The 23341-nt window shown below is 35.4% G+C and overlaps 1 protein-coding gene across 1 annotated transcript in view; it reads right to left on the reverse strand.

Annotated features, from left to right (window-relative positions):
- Positions 1-2963: 2963 nt before the first annotated feature.
- The window catches only part of TBC1D22A (TBC1 domain family member 22A), a 140311-nt gene continuing 119933 nt past the window's right edge, over positions 2964-23341 (reverse strand). Inside the window, exon 13 of the mRNA XM_041474591.1 lies at positions 2964-6182. Coding sequence (XP_041330525.1) covers positions 6054-6182 — 129 coding nt within the window. The 3' untranslated portion in view covers positions 2964-6053. The remainder of the gene's footprint in view (positions 6183-23341) is intronic.

The raw sequence follows: 23341 nt of genomic DNA on the forward strand, positions 1-23341 counted from the left end.
AATCCTTTGCTGGATACAAGTATCAATATAACTTAAACGGCTATGAAAATTGAATAATATTATATATGCATATTATATGTAAAATATATTGTTTTCAGAACATTTCCATAATGAATACAAGTTTTCAAAACTGAAGAGGTGTCCTTGGATGAAGAAAGATGGACTTTTCCTTATTATTCTATCAAAGATAACAGAGATGATATTATCCAGTATGAATTATCTGGATTGGCTATTATAACCCAGAGGATGACTGCACATGCAACAACAGGCTGGCCCTTACCATCAAAACATTCACATAAAGTTTCTTTACTGAGAATGTGATGGCTGCTTCACCTGAATGTGAAGAAGTCTGATGCCCTGTATTTGATGATAGTGATGGAGAGAAAAGTACTTCTTTTTAAAATTTATACAGAATTTTTCACTGATGCAATAATAGTAAAATATCTGGGGAAAAATATAACAGTGAAAATTGTCTTTACTGATATGCCAACTTTATTCATTTCTGCATGCAAAAGCTGAAATATTTATTTACATGAGGCAATTCATTCTATACAGTTGCAGCAAATACTTGTTGATGTCTTAGGAAAAGTTTTTACTTGATCACATAAGTATAGGACTAAATTTCATTCTTCAGATATATATATTTATTGTTAGCTACAGTCTGAAAGTGCTTATACAAACACAGCTTTGAGCTGGAGTTACAGACTTCTTTTTTGACCACAGAGATGAAAAATTACCAAGTCTTTTTGCTGTTTGAATGAGATTTTATGAGTGAGATAGCCATCTAACTATTCATAAGCCTGGGTATCTCATTGCCTCCTGTGAGCTGTCATGACAGATATATATTTTGTATTTCTGCTGCTGCTGCTAAAAGAGTGAACAGAATTGATCAAATGGGCTGGTAGCAGGAACTGGAAATCTCAGATCTTTCTGGACAAAGAGGGAAATATATGAAAATACATAAGCTTAATTTCAAAAAAGCTCTATGTGAGAGATTGCATCCTGAGTTTAAGGATGAAGTGGTCTAAATACCCCAAGAGGCACATTTTCTCCTTTCTGGAAATCAGAAATTATTGGGAATAAAACTCCTCTATTCTCCCTGTGTGGTTTTGTTGCACTTTGTTACGTTCTTCTACTGCTGTAAATTTCAGAATGCTCTTCTTCCCATGAGGAGGATCTCTGAGAAGGCACAAGTAAGTGATGGCTGGATAAGAAATTTCTGGAGTAAAGTGGATTGGATCCCCAAATCCAGGTCTCACAGAAATGAGAACTCAGTTCTGAAGGATACATAACAGGAAGATCAGAGAAGTATGTATACTAAATCTTGATTGATTTGATAACAAAGACTGACACCTCTGTCCATATTGGTTGCAATTTCAGACTTTAATTTTCTCTGATGTGGAAGCTTAATGACAAGAACAAACACGGAAGCCCAGTTCAAACAACCATGTACTGTGCACATTAATTCTCCTTTGGAGAAGCTTCAGAAGCTTGTAGGAAATTGTAGGAAATTCTTGCGGCCAGAAAAAGCACAATTTTCAGAGTACCTGTCTCTGAGAGACTTTCACTAGCACCACATCTCTCAGCCTCTCATTTCTGGCACATGCATTGACTGTCCTGTGGGCTCCACACAGATGACTTTGAAGTGTTAAAAGAGTCTCTGATGTAGTGCAACAGCAATTTAATTATTTTCTCCCGTGCTGCCTCAGCTACACTAAGCTTAAGGAATTAGATGGGATGCAAGATTTTAGCTTTAACTTATAAAAATGCAAATGATCTGGAATTAAATTGCTCAGGAACTTGACTCTCCATCACACAGTGATAAGAAGCACTTGAGCTGCAGTTCTTTCCCATGGCACAGAATTCTGCCTGAGTGATCGCTGGACTGGGAGCCTTTCCACCTCACCTCCTCTTCCAATCTCCAAAGAATTTAATGTGCTACAAAGTACTTCACTCTGTTTTCAAGGAGAAACTGACCTGAAGCACAGATCAGAAAGTCCTTCCTGTTGTACTTCACATTTATATCCATGGAAAGTCCTCCATCTGCCCAGACAGTTTTCCAGGACTTCTTTTGCACAAGAAAAATCAATAAACTAATACTAGCACATACCTTGTGACCCTTTGGGCCTTTACTCCACCTTCTTGATCTCTTCTGCTTTTGAAAAAACAATTTGAAGACCTCCCATTGCTGATTTTATGCAGGATCTTTAGAGGATTATAGCAGATTAAGAAAGACAAGTTTTACTGGAGGTGAGAAACCAGCAAGATTACAATTCATTGTCATTCAAGTACATAACAGACAGACTGCCTCTGCATCTCCATCTCTTTTCCCCTGGATGTGGTGTGGAGTTTTAAAGAGAGAAGTTATTGTCTGCCTTCCTTGTATATTTTCTCACCAGATAACAGTGGAATACTGGAAGTCTCCCAGTAGCTTTCTTGACATAAGAGACTGGAGCTACATATACATATATGACATCTCTCGTGTATATGACATCTCTCCCTGATAGTTAATCTGCTTAAATCATCTTAGTTTCCAGGTCTTACCACCTGTCTACTGTTTCCTCACTATGAGCTGTTTTCCCCTTCTTCTTTACGCCCAGAGCCGTACAGAATTCTGTGCTTCCTCTGTGCGCCTTGCCCTGATTTGCTTCACCTTCTCTTCAATTTAATTTGCTGTGGTGTCAAATCTATCTTCACCTACTCTTTCCAGAAAATGCTCCATACCCTGTATGTACACGGTCTATGCACGGACACACCCGTGGAACTTGCTTGTATTTACCAAACTTGCAAAACCTGGGCAGAGAGTGGCAGAAATGTAATTGAGAACTGAGGTTCTGTTAACCCATCTCCTCTGGTGATAAAGGCTTTTGGGGCTGTAAAACAGAAACACCGAATCCATGCTTTGGTGTAGGGTGCAACGTATTTGAAGGAAAAATAAACACAAGCTTTCCACTCTATACAGCACTTTATAAATATGTGTTTATTTCCTTATCTTTCACCAGTTTTACAGTTTTAACCAGTGCCTCAGTGGTAATGTTTGTCAGAAGCATACAATGGAACTTCAGCTAGTTCTGTTCTGTGGTTAGGAAATTAAAAAAATGAACAGGCCTTTCCATACGGAACTGCGCCAAATAATAATGAAACTAATTTTTTATAACATATTACAGAATTACCTAAGATTTCAACTTACATTTCTATCTTACTCCAGGTACTGTATTTACACAGTTAACTAATTTATTATTTACATTTTTCAAATTCTGTAGTGATAAATCTTTTTATATTGTACATTCTAGTTTAAACTTTTATTACAGAAATTATTTAACACGCATTTCAGACACTGCAATTTAAATATTTCACATGAGTTCTAGGAAATAACTGCCTGGTTTCACTAGTGACGTGTCAAGATGCCTCCTTCATAAGAAAATGCATATTACAAGGAGTTTTATAATATTCAGAATCTTGAATTTTGAAAAAACTAAGTACATGGGATGTAATAATGATAATGCTATTTCTTTTTCTATGCAATATTTTTTTGGAATGACATTTTACCTGAGATGTAAAATTGTTAAATGTGTGGGCTTTTGATAAAAATTTGAAATTTTACATAAATGTTGGCCTTCTATTTACTGATAACTACTCCTATCTGCATAGATATATAAATGTTATTTATATATCTATATCGTATTTTCCAAAAAAGTCTATATCTACATAAATAAACATTGATATTATATTAGGAAACTTCCCACTATCCTTAAAAAGCAATGTGCTCAAGTACAATATTCAACTTCTGACACAGACACAATAGTAAATGTGACCTCTAATGGTAATACTTCCTTCCAAGGGAAGTAAGAGGTACCTGTTGAATTTGGAAGACATGACAGACAACTTATGTGGACCCAATGAAGGAAACTTCATATATCCAGTCCCAAAAATGTTATGCAGGAGCATCTGACACAGCAGACAACTTTGGGTCAACTTTCCATGTTACATGTAACTACCTAAATAACATCTTAATAGAAAAAAGTTAATTATAGAAAACCCTTACACCAGTTAATGCTGTGTTGTCTTCTCTCATTACAATAATATGCATTTCTGTTAACAAATGATTGCAGATACCAAGTTTAAAGCAAATGGTCGTAGATTTCATGTTTCTTTTATTCTGTTATTGGTAGACACTGTTAGGCACAATATGACATTCTTTGTAAACATAAATTTTGATACATTAGACCACGAACTGAAGTTACAGAAAGCAGTACACAGACATGTAAGAAGCACAGATCCACTACACATTCCAGGCACAAATGCAGCCATCTGGGAGGCCTGACCCTGTATCCATCACAACTGAAACACCTGGCTGACACCAGTGGAAAAGAAATGCATCCTAGCTGCCGAACACTCCGGCTTCTGAAATAATAATTTTTTTATCTTCTACCAAAGATTTCATATACTTTTAAAATATAGATGGTCTCATAATCACATGGTGGTGAAAAGGTATTTTACTTTATTTACCCTGAAACACCTAATTGTTATGAAGTCTGTGTGAAGAACTAAGGCCCCTAAAGCAAGTAATGTAACTAATACATTTAGAAAGCTCTCTTCTAAATATGTCTCTACATATTTTTAAGAAGTTGAAAATAATCTTTCATTAACAAGTCATAAGAGAAAATCTCTTGAAGGTTTTTTATTTCCCAAACTTAAAAGTGCACTACACTTCCTGTGCAATGCTGTGCAACTCAAGAACCAAACTGAGGAAGTCTGAACTTTTAAGTGTATTGCTTATTGCAACTCCCACCCTTCATAACCTGCATGTGTATGGTAGGCACAAATTAATATGAGTTATTTACATCCAACAGAGCAAAATTAGAATTCTTACCAGAAAATATTTCTTGGAAAAAAACAGTGCACTTGAATTATGTAGGTTTTAAGAAATTATTTAGTATTCCATGGTTATATGAGGAAACGTTAATTTTAGTCTATAAACTCATAGAGCATTTTGGTTCTGCTAATGACCCATAAGCAATCTGAGTATACAGTTACTGTTTTTGTTATTGGGAGCTAGCTCTCTTCCTCTGAGTAATCAGGGAAAGGGTATTAAATTATTTAACAAAAAAGCTTTGGAAAGATATATTAATTTTCCTTTTCTAATCGCTAGAAATGGAGGATAAGGCAACAACTGAGATAAAAATACATCTTGCTTAGTAAACCAAGCTCCTTAATACATTTCTTAAAAGTGAAATTCCATGCTGAAAAATTGCAAGGCCTTAAAAGAGAAACTTTAATTACTTTGACAAAACCATGCCTTCTCTTTAATTCACTATTTTAAAGCACTCCAGAATATATTGAGAGGGATTTATTTCAGTGTAATAGATGAGTCTTCCGCTTTAAGTAACTCCTTTTTATGGCTAAAAAGCTTCTATAGCATCCTTCAAGACTGAATAATGTTCAGAAAAATGCCACCAATTTCCATTACAACCTTCTATATTCGTATATTATAGAAGTAATCTAACCTAATTCCATGGAAAAACAACAGATGGTGTGCTAATATCAGTGTCTTCTGAGTTACAACCAGACCTCAAAACACAGGCCTTGCTGTCTCATATGGTCTGCATGATCAAGGAAAAGTTCTTTTTTGCCACTCAAAGTAGATAGATTTCACCAACCAAAACTGGCTGATAAAGTCATGGCAGGTGACACTGAAATAATGACAAAATCATTCCATAAGTAGTTTTAAGTCTAAAGTACATAGAAAAATCACTCAACATAAATAAGAGAGACAACAATATTACTTAGGGAAGGGGAAAAAAGAAAATTGTAAGACTTCTGAACTCATTTTTCATGCTGAGCAAAAAAATTCACTTTTAAGTTCATTCAGTGCTCGATATCCTGCTTTGTCCGCTTCTTTGGTATTCTGTTCTCATTCTGCAAATTCTAACAGAATTTTAATGGTCATCTTACTTCAAATGAAAGAGCAATGAGCTGAAAGCATAACCAGAACAACAGATGCCATAATACTGCAGAACACGTTGCTTGTAATGATTTCTGTCTCTTTATATTCACTTCTTGTAATGATTGGGGGCGTCCGCAAATGCAAACTTCAGTTTGTAGGCCTCTGCCAGGAGTACACTGATGTCTTCATTTCCCCAGTGTACTGTGGGCAAATTCTGTAAAAATATCAGTAACTCCTAATTGAAAAGAAAAAAAAAAAAAAAAAAGTAAGTATATTTTTTCAAATAGCAGTGTAATAACTATGTATTACTTATACAATGATCATTTATAAGCAACCAGTCGTGTAGCACCTCTGTATCCCAAACAAACCTGAGATCCTATTAGGTTTAGTGATTTTTACATAGATACTTGCTATTCAACCTTTCAGTTCAGAAACCTGCTATTAATTGTAGCTGAAATATGGTCATTTGATAGATAATTTGATAATTTTTTTTGAGAAAAATAATCTGTATTGCTGCCTATCCAAATTATATTTATGCTCCAGGGATGAAGTTATACAATTGGATAAATTTTCAAAATTATGGATGATTGCTAAGTCTGGGATTCTCTCACACAATGCACACAATGCAAAGATAAGCTACTTCTCTACTTATACATGAAGAATTATGAAATAAATTATTGTTTCAGTGAGTTGCAGTCAACTCCCACCTCGATTCTTAGCCCATGTTTCCCACTCCCTGCTGGTTTCTGATCCCAAAAGATTTTCCTGTGGGTCAGGTTTTCTTCTCTCTCATATTAAGTTTAAGCAAAATTCACTTCCAAGAAGCCTAAGCCCAGAAACAGAGGTAACAAGAAGCTCTCTGGGACAGTGACTCTATGTTCAGTTCTGATGAACATGCATCAAAATCCACCACGATCCTCAGCAGCACACAGCCCCAAATCCTCGTCTGTAGGCTGAAACCTGCCAGCTCTGAGAGGACTCTTTGGAAGATCAGCTACCACAAATTGTCTCCTGACTTCATGCAAATGACAATTTTTATAAGGCTCCCAATTTGACTAAACTCAGGAAGTTAGTTTGCTCTTTAAAGAAAAAAAACTGGTGACCCATAAGGTCAGAAACCTTCAAATGTGACGCAAAAGCCACCCTAAATTTGAAGTTCATGTTTGAAAATTTCCATAGAGCAGATCACCTGTCTGTTTTAATAGTTTTGATAAACTGTGGCAAAACAGGAAAATACACGTTTTGGATGAGTCACAACAAAATGAATGTGGATTTTTATGATGGGAGGTATTAGGCAATCTTAGGAATAAGTGAAGTTGTTAACCCTGCTTGTATCTTCTAGGTGCTCTGTTTTTGCAGAAAAAATGCAGACAATTTGTGCATATTTGTATACATACATATGTATTTGTGAGGATGTGTATATTTTTGTATGAGTACATCTCAGGTTTATTCTAAAGATCAGAAGTAAGTGAATAGGAATGCAATTAAAACTACAGCCATTATCATGTTATAAATCTGAATCCTGCAGTATAATGTAAAATACCCAAGGAAATTATTCTTCTTCGTAAGAGTTTTATTTTCCTTGCTCCCCCTTCTCCCTGCTCTGCACCTTCCTTCATAGAAGATGGCTGTAGAAGCCCTTAGCAAGGATTCACTGATTTTATGAAAAGCCAGGAGCAGAAATTAACATTAAATTATTTCTTTTAGTTTGTGAGAAAATTATTTTGACTTCATCTATTTCACAGTCTTGCTATACTGGTTCTTGTAATATGAAAAGAGAAAGGATAGAAGTTGAGCAGTACTGTATATTTAATTATGAATAATAAGTAGCAATACAACACAGCATGAGAATGTCTCTATTACACTTGAGAGAACACATTTTTAATAAAGTATTGTACAATTGTCAAAATCCCACTCTTCTAAAAAATTTCTATGTACTTACTTGACAGTTATGTTGATAACTGCAATTAATAAATTAGCAGTAGAGTGTAGGAAGGTTGTGTGGAGGGATCATAAATGCCTTCCTCCATGAAAGTTCTTTTCTCCTTTTACAAAACTAACTTTCAAGCAGCCCTAAGACACAGCAATTAATTCAGTGAGCTCTGTGAAATTACCTCTTTTACTCTTTGCAGTCTCAAGACTTTTCTGGGTCAGACTTCTGGTGCAAATGATTCATATTGCTGGAGCAGCGTTTTGGTTTTCTTTTGGGCTTTGGTTTTCTTTGGGCTTTGGAACACCCAAAGACTATAGCTTTGGCGTCCATGCTATTTAACTTATAGCTCAAATCTGAAATAGGACTGTTAGTGATTAACTAGTTGAATACTTCTACCATTATTTTCAAATTTGGTAATAGTTTTCATCTGAATTAAATATATAAATACATTGCAGAGTAATGCATTTACTGTCTCCAAGTCCACTTCTGTTTGAGTGGGCATTTTGCCACTGTTACCAGGGGAGAAGACCAAAGTCTAAGACTGATACTGACGAGTGAATATGTGTTATAAATCCATGTAAAGTAACTGGCCAAAGACATACTACTTGTATTGCTGTCTAAAGATAAGGCTTATCTTCCTGTGATCTATTACAGAGCTTCAAAACTTGCTCAGATAAAGCTTACATCTTCTTAAAAATAAAAAAAGTTGGCAAAAACCTCACTAAAGAAAATGTTATTTTCTTTAAATAAGAACATTTTATTTTTCTTTAACTGCTAAAGAAAATCATGCTGCCTTTATTGCTGCATATGGAGCATTCTTTGGAAATAAGGAAACGACTATAAAGAAACTATCAAAAACCCCTAAACAAAGTCTTTGGATTTGAAGAATTGTACAAACACACTACTTAATATTTAAAAGACTACATGACAAGTCTGTCTAAAACTGTTCAATTCAGCATTTTACAGTTAAAAAAAAAAGAGCAAGAATTACTACAAGTGATTCAAGATTACTAACTTATTTTTAATTATCATTATTTTTTTTGCCAACAGATAAACAGGAACTACTAAGCATCATGTACAAATGAGGCATGCATACTAACTTCTTAGATTCGTTTTCCTATCCACAACAGTATTAAAATATAAGGCACTCTTTGAAATATGATTACTCATAACGTGAATTAACATTTACCATTAAAAACTTGTAGATGATAAATTGCCTGGTCTATTTCAGATGAAAACTGAGTCTAAAAATCCATCTTTGTAAAATATTCCTGGAAGAGTTTTGTTTTCTGCTTAATTTAAATGGTATTGTGACGACACCTGGCTGAAGAATCAGGGCAGCCAGTACATCATCATCATCAGAGCTGGGGTTTCTAAAAGCCCAGTGCAATGTTTGTTTATATTTTGGCTTTACCAACAAAAAATATGCTCAAAATTATGTCCTTTGAAATTGGCAAACAGAGTGCCCTGGTTTCCTGGACTCTTACTGAGAGGAACAGCTATACCAATCCCTTGAACCGGGGCCCAGCCTGCCAGCGCAGCTTCAGCTCTGCCCATGTGTGGTGTTTGCCCTCTCATGCCACACCACGGAAAGGCATCTCCATCCTCCCTCCCTCCTTGCCAGCCAAGCAGAGGAGGATCAAGGTACCACTGGTGTTTGCTCCTGCCCCTCATCAGGCACAAAAAGTGAAGAGATTTTCGTCACAGTGTTATTCCCATAGTGAGGGGCTGCAGCTGATGTTACCCAGGAGAGTGTGAGCAAACTGGCATTTGTTAGCAGGGAGAAGAGAAGGCTCGGGCAGGATCTAAGAGCACTTCCACACAGAGGGGGCTGGAAAGAAGAAAAGAGGTGCCAAGAGGCAATAGTAACGAGCTGAAGCTAACTTGTCACACAAAAAAATCCTTTGCAACGAGGGTGCATGAGCAGCTTGCCAGGGAAGCTGTAAATCTGTCCACTGGGATTTTCACAGCTCGCCTGGCACACCCCTGAAGAGGCTGCTCAAGCTCCAATGCTAACCTGGCTTGCAGCAGCAGCTTGCACTATGGACCTCCCTTACACAGTGAAATTTTCCAGTGGTTTATTTTTTAAAGGACCTGGGCTTAAATAGAAAAGAAATCCAAATGTGAAAAAAAAAAAAAAAAAAGAAAAAAAAAAGCAGCTCAACATTTACCCCTTTGGATAATTTTAAGAAACAATAAAGGTATGCTTCCTGACAAGTAGAAGCTTGTATTTTTCATTTGCAATTAACAGATATGGGGGGCTGGTGGCTGGTGAAGCAGAGTTGCTGGGTCAGACTATGAATAAATAGATCTATAAAGATCTATAAATCAAGCTGACTTTTAAGTACGGCAAAAGATCTGAATGTAAACTATATACTAGCCTTTGTAAGAGATTTCTGGTTTACATTGGTGTATTCAACCCACAATTCGGAAATAATTCTTCAGTACATTTGAAATTCAACATTTTTGTTACCAAACAAAAACCTTATCTTCTGTAGAATTGCACTCATCATATTGCCACAACTTTAACTACTCTTGGATTTACATGATACTTTACACATGTGTGTTTGTAAAATATGCTACAACACTTTATATATAGCATGCTCAACTATGCTACTATATATAAAGTATATTTAAACACTTAGGAGCTGCTATATAGCGTGCAATTTTAATGTAAATGTACTTTCAAAATCTAATTTGTCTCAGAAAATTAACATGCATTCTAGAACTATTGTCTTCACCTTGTAGTCAAGACGAGACAGTGGTAAACATGCTGGAAGTGCTGTGGCATCAAAGCCCCTCTAGATGTATGAAGAGTAAAAGTATGAGGTCTATGTTTTACACACCACAACAGTAAGAGTAATATTGCAGGTTAAGCAATAGCTGTTGTCAGACAAAATTATTCTTGAGGGGAAAAAAATGTTATCCCAGAAGATCCAATACATGTATCTAAAATAAAATACCAGACTACCAGATAGACAGCTCAAAAAAGGTGATTTCCAAAGCCTTTATTCCTCAGTTTCCTCTAAAATCAAAGAGGTCAAGGTCTGCTCCTTGCAGACTAAATCAAAACTGAATATTAATAAAACTTCACAAAATATATTTATAATAATTATTACAAAGTTACCAGCCTCTTTCTCCTCATTGAGATTTTAACCCAGTGAAACCTCAGCATATTAAAACAATCTTTAAAAACTGAAACCTGAGCATATTAAAACAATCTTTAAAAACCCCAAACCCAGGCAAAGAAAGCTGATTTTATTGTGTTTTGGAATGTGGTTCATTACCAAATCTCCTTACAGTAGGATGTCTGCTATAATCCTGTTAGAAATACACCTTTTAGCATAAATTTGGCCAATAATAATGGTTATTTGGCAATGGCTATCTGTAGTTGTTATGCTATTTACTATCACTCCTACTCTGACTCCATATGTGGATCTTGAAGGAAGGAATATTTAAACCAGTTACAGAAAATATGTTGATAGTCTATAAAACATAAAAATGTTATTCTAATGAGTAGAACATGAAGGTATCTTCTGTGCTAATCAAAGCAGTATATTTAATTTGAAAATACAGAGTTTTTGTCTGTGTGAATTATTGACAAAGTTCAATTGCAAGGTTTGTTTTTTTCCTTAAGAGAAGAAACTTAACAGGACATAAAAGCCAGTAATAGTGTTTCAATTTTAGCTATATAAAATGGCAGTAACTAAAGTTAAAATCAAACTTGAACATACTGAGGACATTAACAGAATTAGTTTTTAGTGTCAAAACTGAGAACCAATCTATTAATTTAACAAATAAAGGCACTCCTAAAATACAGTACATTTCTATGAGAGTTGTTAATCCTTCCTGCTGTTAACTGCAATGAAATTACAGTCTGAGCACTCCTGGTCTACCACAGCTCTATTTTATACTGATAGGCAGAACCTACAATCTTGCTATACTTTATGATCATAAACTTTACAATATTATACTTTAGGACTGTATATAAGTAACTAAAAGGTAAATTAAATTTATATACAGTCTTCAATGATTTGATAAGAAAATGCTAACTATAATTTTAATGAGAGCTGTATATATTACACATTATGAACACATATAAAAACACTGCAAAATTTATGCTGGCAATTTGATGAAATGGCCCCTTTATTTGTACTTTCCAAAGTTGTAACTGAAATCCCAGAACATAGCACCTACTTTTAAAGAACTAATGAAGTAAAATTCTACAAAAATTTATTTAGAGTAATTATTGAGACAATCTAAGGAGGAAACCAATTATTGCCAGGGGAAAAGAAAAGACTCATTATCTTTTTAGATAATAGAAAATAGAAATAAACCTTATGCATGCATTAAAAGAAATCTAAATTTTTTACGGTTTTATGGGAAATTGCATAATGTTGGACCAGAGATAGAGCTGGATGATGATTCATTTGTTTGCAACCAGATGTAACCATTATACAGGCAAAAAAAAAAAATCCTTAATATAGGGATTATTTAATTCCTATTTCCTTTACAACATTCTTTTTCACTTGATTGCACTTGGGATTGCCAAGTGTGAGAGGAAAGGATGGCTAGTGCCAAGTGGGCATCCCCTCGGTGGCCTTGGTCCCCTTCCCTGCACTGCGGAGCAGACAGACAGACAGACAGATGTGCCAGAGCTGCAGTGCCTCACACCCTGTAAGAGCTGCAGTTCCCAGGCTGGCACAGTGCTGTGCCATGTTAACCTCTAATCCTCTTCCCCGATATTTAGGATGAAGGATACCTGCTGCTTTGGGACTCGGCCAAGCTCAGTACAAATGCTCCCCGCCCGCCTGCTGTCAAAGCAGTAACTGCAGTGCCGAGTGACACGAGAGCACAGGTCCAGCACGCTCTGCAGAGCCTGATCACCTTGTTCAGCAGTGCCACCTTTCCCTTCTCTCTGCCCCTTGCTGTTGATATGATAGTGCCCCAAATGAATACAGCTCTAGCTCTGAGACAAGGTCTCTTTTCTTTCTTGAGTACTGTTTCTTGCAATATGCTCAGCAATATTCCCTATGCTGCTGCCACTTCTTCCTTCTCCAGATGTCCCAACCTGCTACACGGAGTTGCAAATAACGAGCTCTGTTTCTGGAGTGCTGTGCCTCTTATTAATTACCTGCGTCTTGGAGTCAGAGAAAACATTTCTTTCCTGTTGGGCCCAGCTGGAATTGAGAACACTAAGATTTCAAAATCTAATACTAAAGAGATAGTAGGAATAGGTCACCTACTGCAGCTTAAGAAATATTTGCTGCAGATATGGGTTAAGAGGCATAAATAGACCCGGATCCTTCAGTGGTACAGCTGACTGCCTGTGCTGCTTCCTGAGCATGGAAAGCTCACAGCAGCAATGACTGAGGTAGCACAGAACAGTCCATTTTGGATTCTGGATGCAAAAATGCCTTCCTGGTTCCTGTAACTTCAAAGACTATGGATGAACCAAAACTTTGATAAGCACGAGATGGGGAAACACTGGTTTATCTGTGCTGAGTGGTAGGAGCATTGAAGTCTGCACTCAACACAGTCTGAAAGATTTGAGAGACATATTCTTGGTCAGTCATGAAGCAGTGTCACTCAAAAACTTACACCTGGAATGTGAAAGTTTAGAGGAAAAAAACAAGAGTCAAAAAACCCCAACTCAAATATTTGCTGGAACACTGTAACACTGAACTTCCTAAATTCAATGCAAAATTTTATCTTTTCTTGTACATTCCTTTATTGTGCATTACTTACTTTATGCTCCTAGAATTCCTTGAAATGAATATTAATTCTTTCAGTCAGTCTTACACACCTTAATTTTGACCTTTTTTCACACACCACGGCATGTCAATCAACAGACTATAGCACATAGAACTCAGAACAGTAGGAATAAAATTTTTTTCTACAAACTAAAAATTATATTCAGAATTCCAGATAGACTTGTTGCATCTTAAAATGAATATTTTTTTAAAAAATCACAATATTTTGAAGGTTAATTTCTTCTGCTACCAGCTTACATTCAGGACCACAATGACAGTGGTTCTCAACAAGGATATATTTTTTTCATCCTTTGATTCAAATATAGTATAAATATATATTCTTTGATTCAAATATACATTTTAATTCTTCATTTCAACTGATCAATCTGCCATTAATCTTATGAAAACATAAAGAATTATGCTATTCTTATAATTGATTTCATATTCCTAATAAGAAGGTCACAGAAATACACCTTAACATCCTGAAAATGAAAGCTTATGGAAAGTTGATGGTTTTATCATTTTCCTTTCATGTTTTCCTTTTCATGACAACTGAAAAAGATTCCAGGACTCAGCATACTAAACTAGCAATTAAAGTCCTGTTTCATCTGGTATGGATCTCTTACACAAGTCATTAGCAACCTTAATCACTAATCATAAAATATGTAGTTCTAAAGGACTCTGTCAGAGAAGCTGTGCTTAGCTTCAGCTCACTTAGCTGAAGAGATTTACATCTTCATTTCCAAGAGAATTGGTTGAAAAGTACATTAAAGGACCACATCTCAGCTGGTATGGTAGGTAATCACCATCCCTAAAACAAGAATAAAATTTGAATGCTAGATCTTGTTCTCAGCTGAACTTACTATCCACACATTATCATCTCAAGTTTATAAGACAAGGTTAAGGAGTTAGAATGAAAGCAAGCATTGCCACAGAACCTAAAGGATTTAAGGTCCCTTCTGTCCCAAAGCCTTCTATGATTCTATGATACTCGAACATTGGTTTAAATTCAAACTTAAATTGGACAGTCAAACAAAAACAGTCCTAGTTTCTTTCTCACATTTAGACTAGAGAAAACAGAACTTCCATTTTACATATCTCTTATGGAAACTGAACATCTCAGGAAGCTTCTTCACACTTGTATCCAGGAAATAGAGCTGACAGTTCCAATTGCTAGAGCTCAGAACAGAACAGTCCTGAACCACTGTGATTACAATTTTGGCCATATTGTTTTATGAAATATTGTTAAATTGATGGTATTTGGATATATCTGTACTTCTTATGTACCAAAATATAAATCATAACAAATAAATAATAAAAAGCCCAAGTATGTAATTTACCACTAGTTCCATCCAAAACACAACAAATAAAGGAGAACAGGTGCAAATATCCAGAATATAAAAAATCATGAAGATTGGTGGTCATTCTATAAAAAGAAAATCCAAACAAAATCCATCCAAACACAGAATGTACTGTACCAATTAAGGCTGCAGCAATTATGGCCGAATTTAATTTCTGAAATGACCTACCAATAAGTTACTACCTTCTATCTATTTTTTTTCTGTAGTCAAGCAAGATCAAAATATTCCTATAGCAGATTCCAAGAGAAAATTTACAATTCTACCTTTCCATGAAGTCCATATGCTAACTACTCTTCTTGATTTGGTTTTCCTGACCATAATTTGGCAATGCATTTTAAGTGGGACAATTCTACAGCTACAAATTCACACATATTTCATTTCCTTATCTACAATGACTTAGATTTTAACACTGTAGTATGTATAGCTAAAAACTCAGCCAAAAATAAAGGAAAGAAAACCATAAAATACCAACTGAATATAATGAAGCACAGGAGAAAAGAGTATAAAAATTGTATGTATTTCTAACCTAAAGTAATGATTATGTTTTGACAAAATGCTGTAAATTGTTCTGAGAAAAATCTCATCTTGTTTTAGAGAAAACATATATTAAGGATGGCTGATGCAAAATTACCTGGTTTCTATATCTTAAGTAGTATTGCCTGAGATACGTAACTTTTACATCCAATAAATATGTCACAGTGCAGAGCCTACTTAAACTAATGTATTTTCAAAAGTAAAACAAGTAGTCCTAAACACAGCTCAAGTGGAACATTGTCAGTATCCGAGGGGATAGAGGACTGAAAAGCCATTTCCATTACATTGCTCAGTCACCACCAAATGAAGCCACATTTTGGTGTTTTCTTCTGAATAACAATCTTTCCCCACTTGCCATGACAAAGCCCATAAAGAATTTGTGCACCTCTAAGAGACTTAAGGACAGCAGTACAGAGAACCAATGACTTGGCAGTGTAAGAGATCTTCATGAAGATAAAGGAAACAGGGAAACAACCTGCCCCATCTGATAACTGAAAATTTCCCAGTTAACTTGAGGAGCCTCACAAAAATCAATAAGAAGTAATCCGAAAATCCCTTCATCTCTGAGGAAAATGCCACTGTTCAAATTAAGAAATCAATTAAGCTTCCTTGGTGAGCATAGCACGCAGGCACAGGAACACAAGACAGGGGATCACCCAAGCTGCACAGGTTTTCCCAATGTACAAAAACAACAACATCCCCTCAAATTTCTATACATTCCTTGATGCCTTAAGAAAAAAAATGCTTCAGTCAGAGAGAAATTCCAAAAGTGCATCCATAGACAAAAGACTGCAGCATCAATTGAAATTAACACAATGTAATCCAATTGTAAACTATAAGCTAAAGAATTAAAATATCCTAAACGAGTAAATACTACATGAGAAACATAATTAATAACTGAGACTGCGTTCAAGACACCTTCATTTTGTTTGGAAAAATCCCAAACCAAGATGAATCTTCCTGTACCACACAATAACATAAATTTATCAAGCTTTGTTAGAAAATATATGCTGCTCTTTATGTCCTGATATTTCACATACAAAATGCTTCACTTTATCTAATGGTTTATAAATCAAAGTGAAATAACTTATATACCTTTGATCTTTCACCAAAATTACATTATGACTTAAATATTTACCCCCATTATAAAGCAATCCAAAGGCATTCTAGAAGATGAGAATATTCTCTATCAAGGTTTGCTTCACAAGGTTAAACAAGCAACATTCTTCTAATACTCTCTGCTAAGGTCAGTTCTTCATTTCCCAGTCTACTGTTGTTAAACACAATTCTAAAGAAATTACACAAAACCCAAATAAATAATTCTCATGCAAGTCCCAGAGAAATGCAATTTTTAAAAAGAAAGAATATATTACTGGAACCACAGAAAAATAGTAACTCTACATGGAGTACTTGGAAGCCCTAAGGTACATACAAATATCCTAAGGCCCTGAACTTCTAAGATGATTAAAACACTATCACACTTTCTTTATATAATATTTAATTGCCTTTCTTTTACACAACTATACTGATAAAAATAGATATCTACAACTCAACTTCAGCCAGCCAGAATTTGAGATTAAATTTCTATATAAGATGATAAATGTTTCATGAAAAAAATGTGTTTGTAAACGAAGAGCTGAATGAAGAGCTCCAATGCAAAACCAGTACACTTCTTTACTTATCTACAAAAGAACTGCCTCCAGACAAACATGAGAGAACTGAATGTCTTTTCAGTACACTGGGTGACAATGGGCTAGGTTAATCTTTTCGGACTGCTCATTTTTAAAATTTCCAAGATGAATGTCGTAAAAGCTCTGAGACCATGACTACCTCTTCTTGGCAGTCCACACACATAAGGAAATAAACAAGTTTACACTCACACTTTAAAGAATCTGCACACTGAAAAGCAGTGGCCTCTGTCATGGTATTAATACCCAAAGAGCAGTTTGGCCAAAAAACATTCTGACAATTGCACAGCAACTCTAGAATGGTCGTCAAAGACCAAACAGGTCAAAGTCCTTCATTTCCCACAAGGTACAGAGAAATATTACAAAACCAGAAAGAATCAAAATGGAGAGAAAAATACTGTTTCCATAATAATTATTTCAGCATGTGACTGAATACAGCAAAATACTACTCATAAACTGAATATGAGTAATATTTTGCTATATTTCTCCCAGGTGTTTGTATAAAACCACTTGGTTTTATAAAAACGCCAATCACATTACGAAGAAGGTTGTGGTCTTCAGAGATTCAAAGAAAAGCCTACAAAGAATCTATTTGAAATGGTTATCCAAAGAATCAAAACCACACATAAACCAAATAGGTTTTAAGGACAACATTATACCTAAATTAATTTTCTTCGGATAACTGGACTTGTGACAACATTATTTCTTTTACAAGGCCATACCTTGTGAATACAATGTCCTTTTGCTTAAATAAATAAACATGACCAAAAAGTATTTCAGGGTCTGGCAAAAAAACATACTAACAGTTCTAATGGATAAACATTTCAGTGATGCATTGTATAGCATAACGTGTTTGAGGGGCTGGTCGGTGCAGTAATGCATCTCTCATCTGTTTCTGCTCCTTTAGCAGGCAGATGAGAGGAGGAATTCCTGTATTTATCACAATAATCTCCTAGAAAGGACACTATAGCACAGCTTGGAAGATGTGACCTTTTCTCACAGAAGAGAATAAAGATGTCAACTACATGAAATACAACTTTCAGAGGTATATTGCTGCTGGCAATTTCAGGTTGCTTTAATAGGCTTGCCTGCAAGCTGGCACTGCCATAGCAGTTCCATGCCGTGCTCTGTCATCTCTTCTCAGGGGTGGCAATATTTAAGAAAGGATGTGGTAGAGAACAACAGCTATTAAGGATTTAAGATGCCCCTTTTTAACTTGCTGACCTGTGGGGATCAGTGCCTGAAACTAAGAAAGATGTGTGAGAATTGCAAGGAAAAAAAATTAACAAAAAGCTTTAGCGCATCAGCTCCCGAGGACTGGATGGAACCATTGCTATTTATTCCCTTAACAGCAAGCAAATGCTACTGTGAAGAAAACAAATTAAGATGGGATAAATGAGAGCTCTTTGTATATTTGAAAAGGGATGTCTAATGCAAAAAACACTACAAAGAGAGCAAAGAAGCTGTGCAAAGATTTTACTCTTTAAGGCAGCTGAAAGATCTAACCAGGAGGCTACGATAGTAATAGTAAATCTGCCATAATGACATTTCTGGAAAAAATCTAATTCTGATTTGTTTACAAGGACTGTAAAACAATAGGCATTTCAATTCTTGTTATTTTTACTGTCTTGCAGTTGCAAAGAGACAATTTTGTTGTAAGACAGCAAAATCTACATGCACTAGCCTTTAGGAAACCATAGGAGAGAAGAGAAAATTGAAAGAAAGAAAATTAATCCTCCTCCATCTTCTTGTCTCAAAGAAAGGCATATGTCACTTCATCCTATTACTAAGCTCATACTCCAAAAGCTTCTGGTTTCTCTTTGTTCTCTTATCAGTAGTTTTGATTGAGTTTGGTTGTCAAGTGTACAGGCTCCTGTGATTTTAGTCTTTCTCCAGGGTTACACACTGATAAGGCCAATAATTGACATTGTTATGCAGCAGGTTCTGCTGAACAAATAAACATGGAAAGAAAACAGTTTTCTTTGTAGAGAGATGTCTCCAGTGACAGCTGTGAATTACTAACTAAATGGAAGTCCTGCCAGTGCATTTAGTTTAGCAGGTCACTTAAATTGCACAGGATGAACCGGAGTTCTTCCTTTGTTCAAGAAAAATCCTTTTTATATTGAAATGGAGAAAATGCAGAGATCCCTTTGTGGTATTTACTGAAAATAAAATTTAAAAAATTGGTTGGTGAGAGAAATATAGGATCTAGGAAATACAGGATATAGGAATCAGAAAGTGCTTTTTCTAGAAACTTACATGACAGTAAAATCAGATTTTCATTGTGTGGAAGACTTGGTTTAAAACTTGGACAGTATCAGCAGCACTCTGAAGTAGAAGCCATAAAGCAAGGCTTACTGGCAATCGCTTCAGATTATACACACCTAGCATCACATCTTTCCTTTCCTGTGGCAGGAATCAGACCAAACACAACTCTTGCCAACATGTGCAGATGAAGGGGACCCCAGTTCTGTATCCCAGCCTCCAAACCACACTGCTCGATCCCTACGGAATTTAGTCCGAGCATCCTTAGAGGCGTAGAGGTCTGAACAGAAAATATACATATATTTCTTTTTACTTCATGTAGCCTTCCAGGACAAGGAAGGACACAACTTGGAGGCAGAACAAAATCAACTTGCTTCTAGAGTTCAATAATGTTTTTGAATAAGGCGACAAAAAATAAAAGCAATAAGGAAAAAAACAGTGATTACTCAACAATTACTGAATCTTTTTTTATTCAAAACAGTGCTTTTCCTCTGCAAGTAGGCTTTACAGAGAATCATAGTTTTACACATATTTACCACTGCAATGTGGTTCTAGCACTGTGTGCTCTCAGTTGGCAAAGATAACTAAAAATTACTAGAGTCCAAAATGTTTAGAAGGTATTTGTAGACAAAAACATTATACATGTTTCAGGAATGGTGACTGACAATTCAAAATTATACTCTAAGGCCAGTTCATTATCTAACTGTTTCAACAACTGTGAGAGCTTCAGATGCTTTTTGCTTTTTTACACATGCTAGCAACCATGTATGTCAGTGGGAGTATTACTTGACAGGTACACAGCATAAATTTGGGGCTGGTTCCTACAATCATAGATGATACTGTCAGAGAAGATCATTACTTATCCTGGTCTCATCTCCTGTGTGGATAACAGGAACTAAACCTAAACATATGGTTACTGTTTTTTTTAAATTTCAGAAAAACACCAATTTGAAATCTTTAAGAGCTACAGAAATTCATTATTAGTTAAAGTCTTGGGGGTTTTTCCATATCAAATTTCTCATATATGAATCAATTCACCTATTGGTTTTCTTTTTGACAAAGTATGTGAAATACTTCACCATGCTCTCTGAGCCCTCTCTATGTCCTTGACCTAAGACATCAGAACTGAATGTAATATTGACCAAGAAAGAAAACCACCAAAAGGCAAAACAAGCTCCTAGTTTCATTAATTCAAGGATCCAAGCACTCCCATGTACCACAGCATCATTCTGGGAGCTCATGAGGAGAGATGTAGGCATCACCCACCCTTCTGAAGCCACAGGTCACCGGGTACAATCTCACACTCCAGAGGTATGACCTATTCTAATTTACTTTATTTGCATTTTTTTTTCATTTGACTATATCAAAATACAGCTTGCCTGAAGAGTTCAACTGAAGAAGTGATTCAAGATTTGTTTATGTAACTGCTCTGTTCTCCTCACTTTGTCAGAACGGTAAATCTGTGTCATCTGCAGATTTCTATTATCAGCTATTTTGTTAGTAGAAATGCTAGATAGCCTCATACTGACTCCCACTAAAGAAGCCTCCTCTTGTAGATGATTAACCAAAAAAAAAAAATTAGGAGAGTGTATTACATTTTTGTTGATACTGTTAAATGCTATTTAAGTGTACAGAATAAAGTTGACCACATGAAATCATTATATGGCACTTTTGCATCCACCAATCTACGTTCACTTTTCAGAATTAAAGACAGAAATGAAGATGTTAAGAATAACATGTGGGGGAAAAATATTTCATTTCTTCTTCTTAACTGATAGTAAGAAAACTGATTAAGTAAATACTAATAAATAATAATTATTAGAGAGATAATAAGTAAGGATAATATAATTTAATACTTGTAATCAAAACTATATCTTTATTATCTTCCCGATCATAGTACTTTCTTCCCACTGTGCCTTCTGAGACAGATAAACAAAAATTGCTACACATACAGGAAGCACTTACGTGTCACAAGATTTCCATTAAAATCCATAAAGAGAAATTAACACCTAGCTCTTTTTGCAGATAATATTAATAACTCATTACTATTGTTAGGTGGACACACTGTGGTCACTAGAAAACCAGTCTCATCACAGTATTATCCTTTGATATGTTGGAGTTTCCCTATTTACAGTCTTCCTGAAAATTATGAAAAGCTTTGGATAGCCTACTGGTAGAATGAACAAGCCCATCAATTGGATGAGTTCTGATACCTGTGTAGATATATTAACAAAAACTGAGTATTCAAAATCTACATGGAGGCAAAAATAAATTTCCACAAGTATCCAAATAGCTAAAAATATCCAAAATAATTGTAATTTCTTTCTAAAAATTAAACATAAATAAATATAATAAAATGGCAAATTATTTCATTGCAGTTCCATATTCATGACCTAGGGTGTATTGCTTATTGGTGAGTGATCATGTTGCCACAAGGGAAATGATAACACACTCAGCAAGACTGAAATAGGACTGAAGTATGAAATAGCATCCTTGCAGCCCCAGCAAAGCACAAAGTCAGACAACTTATGGTGACTGGAACCATTCCAAGCCTAAAGCTACCCCATTTATTTTCTAACACTGTGTTGAGATAGCAAAATTGCAGTAGGGATTTGGAAAGCCCCAACAGTCCACTGCTGATTCATGCAGTTAAATCACGCTGTTACTACAATATTTATGCTGTTATCACACTACTTCATGATGGGAGACTTCATTATGGTCAGAGCCAGAGCAGATGATGAACTACACGTCAGGAGGAAACATCAGTTGCTTCCGTGCATTAAAATACAGTTTGAATATCAGGTGAAATTAATTCCAGTGATTAAGAACCATTCCCAGTTACAGATATAGTCACACAGAACCCTATTTCAATGATTATGCAAACATACAGCCATGTCTTGCCAAATGAAAGATTTAGCTGTTAATTACATGAGAACAGCTTATTTACATTGAGATTCTAACAAGAGTTTTTATTTTTCTTTGATAAAAAGAGTCCTTCTTTAGCTGTGTGTGTTCTTTGTATCTTCAGGAATACTGTGGTTTGGATTTTTCTAGGGTTTTTCATAGTGTATCTTCACCAATTCTATTTGCCAACTATAACAAAATAACTTGAAGAAAATTCCTGGGAACCCAAACAGCAAGAAAACCCCTGGCTTACTGACAAGATTATATCTGAAAAGTCAGATTTGGAAAGCACTATAGAAATACTTTCTATTGATCACCTGCAACCTCCAATCAAAAATTCACCTTTTAATTTCTAATTTCTTTGATCAAATCTTCAAATAAGTTCAATCATTCCAGTGTAGTATAATTTTGGGTACTGAGTTTCTTTTACTGAATACCTGAACTTTGGCTGCTCTGAAATAAACTGGAATACTTTTTTCAATGTTATGATATTAATTACTTTAAATATTTTTAGATATTTTCATCTTTCTGTAAGTAAAATCTAGATTTATTCCGTTTCTAATTCTCTCCCCATTAAGATTGTAGAAATGGGAATTATATAAAATAAATGTTAAACCAGCTTCCAATTTTGTTTCCAGCAAACATTTTGTTTTGGTCAACTTTCTCAATTCTGTTGATCTTCACCACAGCAATTTTAGCTGAATTGGCTTCAGTATAATTTGTTGACACACTTGACAGTCTGGCATTGCTTTTCTACAGCAAATACCCACTATTATGTAGACATTTATATCCTAAGGCTCAAATTGTTAAGATAGGCAACTTTACTGAAGTTAAAATATGATAATTCTGCAATTACGATGAACCTAATGTTTCGTCTGAGAAAGAATAAGTAATTATGATGAAACTATTCAACATACAGCATGACTGTGATGTAGCAAAAATGAAATCTGGACTGA

This window comes from Pyrgilauda ruficollis, unplaced genomic scaffold (genome assembly GCF_017590135.1).
Source record: "Pyrgilauda ruficollis isolate IOZ18807 unplaced genomic scaffold, ASM1759013v1 scaffold33, whole genome shotgun sequence".
Taxonomy (NCBI): Eukaryota; Metazoa; Chordata; class Aves; order Passeriformes; family Passeridae; genus Pyrgilauda; species Pyrgilauda ruficollis.